The following is a 12,536-nucleotide window of genomic DNA, read 5'->3' as shown; positions in this document are numbered from 1 at the left end:
CTCCTTTCCCTCCTTGCAACCCACATCTCAACAAACTAATGTCAGGACCATCCATGATCTTGCTACCCTTCTGCAGCATTACAACAAACTTTCTATCTCCCTTCACCTTTGCACAAAATAGAAGAGACCAGCTAGGGCTGCAAACCAGCTGGTGCTACAGAGTGCTTCCCTAAGCAACTCCTGATCTACGTACAAAAGAATGATGACCTACTTGACAGAGGATATAAATATTCTCTCCAGCATCCACTTAGCTTAGCCTGCAGTAAACAGGACCTGGATAAGCAGAACAAATTGTTGTTCCTTCTGCTTAAAAAGTGAAATGACAGAAACATAGCTGAATGTTTACAGCCTGATTAACTGGTCTAATTCTTTGTCTGTGTCTTTCCTCCATGCTTCTGCCTGTAATGTTAAACAGATGTAGAAATGTGGTAATTGGATGGAAGTTCTTGGCTCTATGGTAGTAGCAAAGAGAAGAATCTGGTGGCATAAGCCAAAAAATTATGACTTTGCTTCTGTTATCTAGATGGAGATGTGCTGCTTCCTCTGTGGTGTTGGTATAGGATGAATCTACTGAGCAGAGCTGTGTGAAGCTTTATAAATTTTGATTTGTGGCCATGAACATAAACTGTTTTATTTTGGCAGTTTCATGTAAAGGTTCATATTCGATATAATTCCAGAGCTCAGTGCAAGTCGCTGCACTTCAGATAATCTGGAATGATGCATGGCAAACATCTGAAATGCTGAGTTATTTTAAGAAACAGAATATTGCTTCATGAGTAAGGAAGAAAATGATAGGATAAAATCTATTGTTTTCCCCATATCAGCCTTAAACTGGAGAGGCAACAGGATTTATAGAACAGTTGGAGGCTAATTTTTGCTCTTACTTAAAGGAGGAGAGAATAAACTCTGTCCCAGAGCGCTTATTCAAGATCATTTTTGTTGGCAATTCGAGTGTTGGAAAGACTTCATTCTTAAGAAGATTTTGTGAAGATCGTTTTTTCCCAGGCACAGCTGCTACTGTAGGTAAGTTTAAGAAACAATATAACTTTTTTTTTTTTTTTTCTGACAGTACTTAACAGTTTCTACTGAGATCAGGCCCTGTGTTATAAAACAGAAGCATACAGATGTAGTAAAAGTAGGACATGCAAAGTGAGTTCTCCTAAACTGGGAAGCACATAATTGATGGAGAGGTTTCAGAGTAGATTCTGTATTGAAATCCTGGCAGCACTGAAATAAATCAGAAAAATCCTACTGATTTCTGTGGAGCTAGAACTTCCTTGTAGGTCTCGCAGTTCTGAAACAGATATCCTGTCCTCTGGATTGCACTTCACTAAGCATTCCACCTTCATACCTTGTCTCTTTCCCTCTAAGTAATTTGATTTTGTTTTAAAGAGAGCGTAGAATGTCTGAATCACCTATTTGAAGATTTTGCATTCTATTAATCACCAAAAAAATATGTCAGACCAGTGTTTTCAAAGCCAAAGTTTTCGAAGCCTACTTTATTCTTACCTTGCCTGAAGTTGTAGACCAAGCTTTCAGAACTCAGACACAAAATCAAGGCACAAAAACTGAAGCATAGGTTATTGCAGTGCAGCTGGGTTAAATGACCAGATTCTTTATGCTTAGCCTATATTTAGACCTTACTTATTCTGCAGCATATATGAAATAAAACTTACCTACTTCAAGGTGAGCTTAGTAATGCCCTAGTTTTTCATTTCCTGTATCTTCATTTAATGGAATGGGAGTTTAGACACCTATATGTAGTTGCCTATTCATATATATTCTATAGACCTAAATGCTGTCTCCTGTCCATGTTGTCCTGTAATTGGCCGATACACTTCTCTGCACTCTGAGGTCTTACATGGTGTGTGCAATTTTCCAGAGGAAAATAACCTCTGAACTTTTTCATCTTTTGGGTGGTCATCCATGGTTCTTGCAAAGAAAACAGCATTTGTCATAGCTTTGATTTAGTGTTCACGTCAATGAATTTCACACGTACGGGCTATGGCTGACAAGGTACAGACCGTGGAAAAGTCAAGTGAATAATATGGAGAGGAGTGTTCTCAATGAATTTCTACAGAATAGTTCAAATTTCTTCCTTTGAGGTGTAAGCAATGGATATAGCCTCCATCCAGATTTTTTAATCTCCTATTGAAGGAATGCAGGCATGGATGCTGCTCCATTGATGCCACTGGCAAAAATCCCATTGTTGTGGAAAATGGCCCCAAAGATATTGTTGCTGACCTACTGAGATCCCTTCTAACCTGAATTATTCAATGATTGTGTGATTTTATGATGCACTTCAGTGTGATACAAAAAAATGCAGGTTGTTATTAGGAGGATGTAGAGACATCTCTACATTTAAGACTCTAATTATTGTTACAAATATCCAGAAAATACTTACATCTTCACAGGTTAGAGGAGTCGGGAGGCAATTAATTTAAAAGTTTAAATAAATGAATTTTTATCTCGACTAACCTAAGTGAAGTGAGCTCATCTTCTATGTTATAAATAGGGGAAGAGGTTCTCCACATGTTCAGTCCATCTATCTTCAGCATTTTTCTTAGGTTCCACTGTTCCCTGTGCCATGCCTTGTGTTTCTCCACTAACTGTAGAAGGCACCTATGTGGTTAGCTCAGACTAAACTAACACATTTCATGCAGCTGATGTTATACAGTGAATTCCAGGCTAAATGGCTTGGACTGCTGTGGACTGTCAAATGGACCATTGACTCATGTTCTGTGATTTGGAAAGTGACTTATCTTGCATATTTTACAAAATTGAACTATTCTATTACCATTCAGTATTTTATTGTTGGAGAACTTCCAAGCAAATAAAAGCTCTTGTCCTCTGATGGCTGGAGACTCTGGGCATAATTTTTAATGTAGTGCCTATCTTTTTACTTTTCTGGAAGTTTTGCTATTTTCTGGATCCAGTTTTCAGAGATCAAACAGCCTGTAAAGAGACAACTTTCGTTGCATTTCTGTTGCAGGTGTGGATTACAACGTGAGAACTGTCGCAGTAGATCACACCCAGGTAGCGCTGCAGCTCTGGGACACCGCTGGCCAGGAACGGTGAGAAAGGTTCTCTTGTGGTTCAACCCTGGTAGTCAGCCAAGCTGTGTAGCTGCTCCCTCACTGCCCCATCCACTGGGATGGAGGAGGGAACTGGAGGGATGAAAGTGACAAAACTCATTGCTTGAAATACAGACAGTATGATGAAACTGAACACCATGCCCGTCAAAACCTGTATGCATTTTAAAGTTTCACTTCCTTGAATCATCTGTTTGAAGATTACTAAGCATGGACCTAATCCTGCTTCCTGGAGAGGAACAAATATAGGAGGATTCCTAATAGAGCCAGTGGATTCCCAGTTTAGCTCATTCCCTTGCAGCACTAATGTGCTGATTTGCTGCTAAGTCCACTGAAAAAGTGACAGTCTGTAAAAAAGACTTAATTAAGGTCTGCGAAGTTTAGTACCACACTATTTCCTTAGGAGCAAGACTGATTTTAAAATGCACCTAGAATTATTTCTATAGAAGAAAATGCCTTAATAGATAAAAAAAGGTGTTTATTTCTTTTACCAAAACAATAGCATTGTAGTAGAGCACCAGATTTTTGTAAGCATTCAGTGGTAATTTCCTTCCCCATCTCCTCACCTGTTGTGTAATTTTCTATTACTAAAAGCAAGGATGATAATGACAATCTACGTTTTCTACAGGAACCTTGGAAAAAAGGTCTCCAAAAACCTAGCTAGCTTTAGAAGAGCACTTAGTGAGGGAGAAATTTCTGCTCCAAGCTTAAAATGAAAGAGGTGGGAGAAGGTGAGATATGCAACTAATTATCCAGTCTAACCCAGAATCAATTAAAGAAGGCAGGGGGAACTTTGCCAAACACTTCCTTTTAAAAAATTACTTTTATTTATTTTTCATTTGGTTTTTTTTTTTCCCTTTTTTTTTTTCCCCCCAAATAATTTATTTACCTTTGCATGGAGGAATTACTATAAATTTTAACTTGTCAGATTGTTGCTTCTGTTGAAGAGAGCTGTAACCACATTCTTACTTGTAGGTACCGAAGCATTACCAAGCAGTTTTTCAGAAAAGCTGATGGTGTCATTGTGATGTATGACATAACAGCAAAAGACACATTCACAGCTGTCAAGCAGTGGCTGATAAGCATTGAGGTAACTTGACATAACTTTAAATCTAAGCCCTTGTGTCATTCTCTACCTTCTTCTGAACAAGGGCTGTTAGCAGGGTAAAAGAGAGAGCAGCATGTTTCTTGTGTTGTCACAATTATGTTTTTTCTAGTGAGTTTGATCTGCACTGTTGAAGGTGAAGTTGGTTTTGATCTCTATTTCTATGAAAAAAAATTGTAGTTCCAGGGTTTTAAGCACTTCCAATGAGTGGTGGGAAAATCACAGCATGGAGTTCTGTGATTTCTCATGAAAGGAGCTGATGACCCCCACTGATCACTGCTAGCACGGAGAGGTTTTGGTTCAGTGGTGGTGATCACTGATGATCATTAGCAGTTTGATAACCAAGTGTGTAGCTTGTGGAAAATAGACTATATTGTGAGCATAAGCTGTAAACTTAGAACTATGTAATCTACATCAGTGCTATGAAACTGCCTCGTGAAAGACAGTTCAGTGTCCTGGGGATAATCCTTCAACCACTTGAAAAGAAAATCATAGCCCATGCCACTGAGTGACATCACTTAATTAAAAATTAAAACATATTATGAGTGTAAGCAATGGAATTTGCTTGTGGCCAGAACAAAGAGTAAAAATAAAACTGAGGCAGCTGCCACAAAGAGCTGACTTGTAGCAAGAACAAAGTGTGACTTCCTGTTTGCTCACTGGAAGAGTAAGGGACAAATTGATATGTGAAGATCATTTAGTCTGATTTTATTTGGCACATGCTCTAGTGTAACACACTGTTTTCCATAATAGCCAAGAGATGGCTTTGGGAGTTCAGATTAGGACTCAGTCATTTAAATGCCTCCAAACAGTCATAGTTATTCCAGATATGAGTAGCCTTATTGAAGTAATATTAGCATGCATTTGGGAAGAACAGGCCCTTCCTAATTATATGATCTTAATAAAGCATTGACATGTTTTAATTCAGTATGGTAAAAGCTAGAGGAGCATTGCAGAATTTGATTCAGAAAAATGGAATGTTGTGGTCAAAACTTTTTTCCAAGCTGTAATAGTTCACTCTTCTTTACTAACTAATTTTTGTTTGCTGCAAACTGTTGCTAATTTGGACATACAGCCAAGTCCATTTACTGCTGTAGCATTCAGTTCACCTAATGAAAGCACTCGCTGTGATAATTATAACCCTTTTCAGAATGAATTTTGATTTCTGTCTATTCTGTGTATTTTTGGGGGCCTATTCTGTGTATTTCTCCACTATTTTGTGTAATTCATTTGGCATAATAGTACCCAGGTGTTGCCATTATTTTTCCTGGCCATGTAATTAGAAAAGCAGTGGCTATAAACACATAATATCTGAGCCTGTGTAGCATGGTGGTTTTCTCTTTCCCATTTTAATATAGTCTAATGAGCTTCTGTGCTGCTATTAAAAAAAATCCCTAGTTAGTGTAACCTTAGCATTCTGTCTTTTTCATATCTTTTATCCAACTTCAGTTCCTGATGTTTGTAAGCAAAGTGGCATGTACCTGGTTTGTGTGAAGTCTTAAATGTCTTGTTATATTGTGACATTTGTTAGCTTTTATCCTCTTAGTCTGTGATCTTTTGAATTCAATGCCTCAGTTGATATTTGCTGTTTATTCTGCAGGAGGCAAGTGGGGAGAATGTGCCTGTTCTTTTGTTGGGTAATAAAACCGACAACGAAAAGGAGCGCGAGGTCCCGATGGGAATGGGAGACCATCTTGCGAAGGTAATGTACTTAGGGAACCCCTTACAAGGTGAAGGTTTTAAGACAGAGTCCCAATGTGTCCAAATTCATAGAAACACAGATTAATGTTAGTCAGACAGGTATTTTTAAGGATTAGGAACCCCATTACAGTCATCAATTCAGCTTTCAGTGATGTAAGTTGATAGTATGATGTAATTATATGGTATTATTATATATTATAATATATATTTATATATATATATATATATTATAATATATATAATATATTATTATATAGTATGATGTATTACTTACTTCAGTAAATGAAGTAAGCTGATAATTACAGTACTTATAACGCTGCCTAGATAAAGAGAACACCCTAAAACCAAACTAAACAAATAAAGAACCCTAAACCAAACCAAAAAGTGAGTGGAGAAGAAAAATGCTTAAGAATTCACTCTCACTGTGTCTCCTCTGTCTCTTTGTTATCTCTTTTTCTCTATTTCCTTCCTTGCTGCTTTTTTTTCTCTCTCTTTTTTTCTCCCTTTTCTCTGTGGAAGGATTCTTAACATAGAGATAATTTGGGGACCTTTTCTCCCTCCTACCTCCTGTAAAACCACAGAAGACCATCTGTTACTCCTGTGGTAGGAGTAGAAAACATGTTTACTTTTAGTAACTTTCCATCAAGGAGATAAAATAAGTAGAGTTAACAGTCTGCATCTACCAGAGCACTGGTGATCCATGGGCATAATTTAAGCATTCAAGGGACTGCAAATACCAGATACTTGTTTATATTCCTGTATACCATGCCCATCAATTTTTCTTTTGAATCTCTCTATGCACTGCTTATAGTTTGAACATGAATGCCTGCAGAATATTCATTTATTTAGGAATAAGTCATCACAATATTGCTGAAAAATTCACTGAATTGGTAGGAATATACCTAAATTAAACAGTGTGCTGGATTTCACCTGTTTTGCCTTTGAAAATGAATTTACTGCCAGTAATAAAAAGGGTATTTTCAAAATTTGAAGTGCAGCTGAATTTTTCTTCCAGGAAAGGTTGCTGCTAGGCACCTCTCTGTAACTGAAAGAATTAGGGCCAGATCTCTTTCTGTCTAACTTTGATTATTCACATAGCCTTTTCACATACCTCCCTATTCAGGTTTGTGTCCATTATTTGGTTTTTATCAGAGAGGATTATCAGCCTTGAACTTTATCCCCCAAAGGTTCTCCCTTTAGGAAATCAGCTTTATTTTCTCCTATGCATGGAAATGCAGATAACTTTGAGACCCTGGAAGCTAGGAGGAACTCCAGGGTGTAACACTGAATCCTTCTGTGAAAAAACAAGTGACACATAAACGCTAAATGGACAGAGAGTAGGTGTCTTGCGTGTCATCTCACTCTAAAATAGTTGTACTAGCAAAAAAAAGATGAATCATTCTAGTATATAGAGCTCACAGCCCACCAGGCTATTAATTCTAACATGTCATGCAAGAAAATAAAATGTTTTGCATAAGTAAAACAAAAAGTTGTCAAATAAGATGGTTATAATCAAATGAATGGATCTGAATGACTCATTTGAATGTTTGAATGTGCTGCCTGAGGTAGTTAAGAGAAGGAATGATTAATGGCAATGGATTAGTTGAAAAGCAGCATAGATATAATTAAATTATAATAATTTGCTTGCTGAGCTAATAATAACCATGAATTTTAATGAAATATTAATTCTTGCTAAATGGCCATGTAATTCCATACCACTGTCTCTGTTAGTGTATGCAATTGAGTGAGTTATTTTGTGAATAATCCCATGAATTACTCACTAATGATCCCAAATACACAGGGCTAGATGCTGAGCTGACACTAATTTGTATAGCCATATTTGGTGAAAACAAGCTCTTCTTGTGCAGACAAAGAATCAGTTGAGCCTGCTGGCCCTGAAGTCCAACAGTTTTAAGGACTGTTTCAGTGTCTCACAGGATGGGATTGGTTTTACCCAGCTTTTTCTACAGTCAGAAAGGAACATGTACTTTCAGAGGGCATTTCAGGCCAGCTGTATTAAGTCTTGCTTTGTTTCAGTCCCACATCTTGCAAGTATTGTACTGTACTACAAATTTGGTCAGAAATCCAGGGGCTTCCATTATAATGCATTTGTCACGTAACTTCTTTGCAAGGCAGGCAGCACAGTTAATTTTTAAAAGGAATAATGGCAGCCTGAAGGGAGGAGTTGTCGTTTGAGAAGACTGGTAGTTCCACTGTGTTTGTTATACCCCGTGAAAGGGGGAATGGAATGAGCACAGGGATTCTGGATTACTTTTTTTAGCAGAGGATCCAGAAGGAAAACTCCATATAACAAATTTCTCTTTATCTTAGCTTGATCCAGTGATCAAGAGTGCATGTGAGCACAAGGGAGAGTATTCAGATCATATTGTGAGTGTCAGGAACAGCCAATGTTCTATTTGAGTGGATAAGTGTAACCACTGCCAATTATTTAAATAAAATGCCTTATGATAAAGGTGCTGCTCAGGCGTGCTCATACCTAGCATGATTTTATTTTGGCCCTGCACATACTTCCTGAGTGATCTTAAATGGGTCAATAAATCCTTCTCTATCGCTGTTTCTCAACTATAAAGTAAGATAATAATGCCTTGCCTGCCTTGGCTTTGCAGAGTGCATGTGCTTCATGGAATGAGGACTGTTTCTGTGTATTCATACAGTGTCTCCTTTGTCAACCTGTCAGTGCCATTCTTACACAAATACCGCTAATGAGGGAGCTATTCTCAGAGTGATGCTGCTTTACAGGACAGAAATTGCCCAGCTCTCTCTGGTAATAATTCATTTTCCTCCCTATTCTTTAGATGTCTGCTGATTTGTAGGTAAGTTTTTAAAATGAAGTAATTGCCAGTGGTCTCCAAGGTTCAATAGCTAATTCCTGGGTGGAGATGGATGGCATTTCCTAGCTTAATAATTATACGTGTCCTGCCTGCTCCTACTTTGTGCTCCTTATGTATGCTATCAATTAAAGTTTCTTCTTTGAATCGAAGAAATGGCACTTTGTATTTGCAGACTGTCTCCCCTTTCAGATAAGAACCTTTTTGCCAGACTGAGAGAATTAAGCACTTACTATCAACTTTAAATTTTTATCTTTCCACCCAAGCAATTTGTTGAAAAATCCATTTGGATTCGTGCCAGCATAAATGTTATCACTGAGAGTTCTCCTCTAGTGTCATTCTGTTGTATGTGGGGAATATGTTGGAGAAGTATCACTCTCAGCTTGACAGACAGAATACCTATAAACTGACCACAGTAGGGTTTCTATTAGAGTTCTGATCATCTGAGCAGAAAAAGAGAGTGTAATTTTTATTTCAAGCTTCTGTTTGCATAGCTAGCAAGAAATTTGACCCAGTCAAATTTTATCTTAAAACTTTTCTAAGAAAAGCAAGAGAATCATAGGGTGGCATCATTGTGAATGTTGTGTGTTAAAAAACAATCTATAAAATATTTATTCAACACTAACATTGCCTGATTTCTTCCTTCTCTGCTCTTCTGTGCTTATCTGGTCATCCAGAAATTATTGCAAGTTTTTCAATCCTGTTTTTCATTAGAACAAAAATTATAACCATTGACAACATATTCAAAACTGACACTGGATAACACTGAAGCACTTTTTTTGAGGTGTTAAAATAAACTACTGTATTTATGGAATTATTTTCCCCACTTTTTGTCTCTGAAATTTCATGAAGATGACAGGAATTTCCAAAAGTTGTGCAATTCTGGAAGCATGGTATATAGGGGAAAAAAACCAAACCAAACCAAAACTGAAATACCTGGTCGTCTTAATGGAAAGTTTTGAAAACTGAATTATAAGTGTCTTCTGAAGAGTGGTTAAATAAGTGTAAGTGCAGTAATAACAGTTAATAATAAGCAAATGAAAATATGCAGACGAGATTGTAATTTCTTAAGGTACTGACTTACTTGAATTTTAAGTTACTGCTATAAATAGCAATAAGACACATAGAAAAGTAGAAAGTGAATAGAAATTTGAAATCTGGATGGGTAAAAGGACATGCAGTTAATACCACAGAGGCAATGTAGGTGACCTCCAGTGTAGTAGGTTGTGAAAATAGACAGATGTTTATTTTGGAGGATTATCGGTCATTCCCTTTCAAACTTCTATGCCATCAGAACTGCCAGGCCAGGCTCTTGTGCAGATGATCTCTTGCATTTGCATTTATGGTGATAAGACTTCAGCTGAAGTGCTGAGAATCTCTCCCAAGACTTGATCATTTACCCACTGTTCTTAATTACAAAGCTCCCAGGGGGGTACAAAACTGAAGATGCAGGCTGACTTTGGAAGAAGGTGCAGAAAAATTTCATGAATATAAGAAGATGAAAGAAGTGTTACTGGAATTCTTTTCACTTTCTTTGTCCAGCACTCAGTGATGTGGGAATTGCCTGATCATCACAAGGAAAGTTCACAAGACTTCAGGACCTTATGAGACATCTTTGCATTTGAGCTCTCAGATCAAAAGCCACTCTACAGAACAAGTATCCACTAAGAGAAGCATATAGTTGTTGTTTGTGAGGCACACTTGGACTTCATTTGTTACTCTTTACTGTTAGCTCTAGAATTAAGATTCTATGATGATCTATTTCTCCTTCTTTATTTTCATATTTCAGAATATCTGTGGCGAGATACTGTGCAAAAGTAATTGAAATGGTCTTTCTGTTTGATTGTAGGATTACAATTTAATTTTCTATGAATGCAGTGCATATTCTGGCTACAATGTGGAAAAGTCTGTGCTTCACTTAGCTAGGTAAGAAGAAAATACAATCAATGAGTTTTTTACATGTCTCACTGCCCTGTCACTGATGACATTGTGAATTCTCTTTGTTAAATTAGTTTTATAGGAACTCAGGGTGGTGAAATATTTGTTGCTTTTAAACTGCTCCATAGCCTGACCCTGTTTCTCTGACTGAGAAGTTGCTCAGGTTCATAAAGACTTAAGTTAGTAGAGCTCTGTGTAGATCCAGAAACATCTGAATTGTTGCTAGGAAAGCTGAGGGCCTTGGCTGTTGTGATAGTTCTTGCAAGAATTTCCTGAAGGTTTGGAGAAATATACTTGAAAATGGATGCTGCTGACTCCTTGCAGCAAGACAGTGGATATGCTTCTTTCTTCCCTCTGCTCATTACAGTTCAAATTCTGCTGCCTCGGGGCTGGGAGACAGGAAGAAGTGGATTTTTGAAGTTATATAAAGGCTAGAGGTAAAAATACAGGAAAATATGGCCCCTCTGAACTACTTAGAGAGGTGAGGACACTGGTAATGAGTTGGCAAATGTCTAATATTGTCACTGAAATTAGTGAAATTTTGTGGAAGTTATGGTAATTGATAAGTGTCTAGGCAGCCAGATTTGTTTTAGATTTGTTCCAGCCTTAAAAGTAAGATATGAAAGTCACTGTTTTGAGTCTCTGTAATATGCAATAAATATTAACAATCAGCACTAACTAAATTTTTCTAAATAAATGAACCAAGGCAGTTGTGTGATGGGGCCATAATTGCACTTTTTTGTTTGTTTGTTAGTTCAAAAAATTCTGTCCTATTCTGTTAAATCTCTGGATAATTTTATACTCTTGGGAAAATGTTTTTTTGTTTGATCTCTTTTGGGTTTTATTGACTACTTTTGTCACAAGTATTCTTTCTTTCCCCCAGGATTTTAAAAGAACATGAAGATAAAGTGAAAGAGAAAACCATCGAACTTCAATCTGATACGAACAAAAAGTCATGCTGTATCAGGCAATAAAATGCTGAGGCATGTTTAGACAATTCATACATTTATACAACACTACTATCAGATTTTCTTTTATCTTCCAAATACTTCTTCTGCTGTGTTCTGAGTGTAGGTGTATGTGAAAATTAAAATCTTTTTATGCTCTGATCTTGCTTTTATAAATATTGTCTAATTGACAGTGATTTTGGGGCAGTAACAGTCTTTTATTCGGTTTGATGCCTAACAACACTGAATCCTGCTTTGTCATCAGGCTCGTAGAAGCTGCCAAATTATTAATAATAAGAAATAATTCTATGGGAAGAAAACCATTAGGAATATGAAGTAAATTCTTATTGGTGTGAATGACCCATCCTATGAATACTGCTTATGTCATTTCTGTTCATACCTTTAGATCCTGATTTTTTCCCAGCCTTTGTTTAGAGATTTTTAAAAATTGCCATAGGTGTACTTGTTTGTAGTACAAATCATGTTAAGGCTGGCTGAACAGATCTTTGTTTCCAAAAGTCTGTTACAGAAGGTGTCACAGCAGATGTTGGAGGTAGAATGTTCAGAAACAGCAGATCTTATTTTGAGGAAGATTTTCAAAAACTTACCAGCATTTAAGGAGTGAAAAATGTCACCAAAATCCAGTGAGATATTGCTCTTTTAGCAATGCTAAGAAAAAATTCCTCCTCATGTAGCTAAACACATGACTGATTTTTCAAAAGCAGCTGCCACACAACATTCCTCCAGGGCCTGATAGCACTGAGGCACAGTGCACCCACGGGGACACATTTTAGAAAACCATGGCCCACCCTGGATCATAAGAAACGCAAATGTCAGTTATCTTTTGAAGCTTTTGTGGAATATAAATGGAAATAAGAAACTTGAGAGTGTGTCATCCAGCCAC

General features: G+C 37.2%; 1 protein-coding gene across 6 annotated transcripts in view; it reads left to right on the top strand.

Moving 5' to 3' along the window:
* The window catches only part of CRACR2A (calcium release activated channel regulator 2A), a 52,675-nt gene extending 40,881 nt beyond the window's left edge, over positions 1-11,794 (top strand). For 4 of the 6 annotated variants that reach the window (XM_048294214.1, XM_048294215.1, XM_048294216.1 and 1 more), the window contains 6 exons: positions 891-1,023; positions 2,993-3,074; positions 4,068-4,182; positions 5,798-5,899; positions 10,597-10,673; positions 11,569-11,794. In XM_048294214.1, coding sequence (XP_048150171.1) covers positions 891-1,023; positions 2,993-3,074; positions 4,068-4,182; positions 5,798-5,899; positions 10,597-10,673; positions 11,569-11,659 — 600 coding nt within the window. In that variant the 3' untranslated portion in view covers positions 11,660-11,794. Of the gene's footprint in view, positions 1-890; positions 1,024-2,992; positions 3,075-4,067; positions 4,183-5,797; positions 5,900-10,596; positions 10,674-11,052; positions 11,167-11,568 lie in introns of all 6 variants that reach the window. The other 2 variants (XR_007201542.1, XM_048294218.1) reach the window with 2 other exon arrangements.
* The last annotated feature ends 742 nt before the right edge of the window (positions 11,795-12,536 follow it).

This window comes from Corvus hawaiiensis, chromosome 2 (assembly GCF_020740725.1).
Source record: "Corvus hawaiiensis isolate bCorHaw1 chromosome 2, bCorHaw1.pri.cur, whole genome shotgun sequence".
Taxonomy (NCBI): domain Eukaryota; kingdom Metazoa; phylum Chordata; class Aves; order Passeriformes; family Corvidae; genus Corvus; species Corvus hawaiiensis.
The sequence above is the reverse complement of the archived record's forward strand: the minus strand, read 5'-3'. Positions and strand labels throughout refer to the sequence as shown.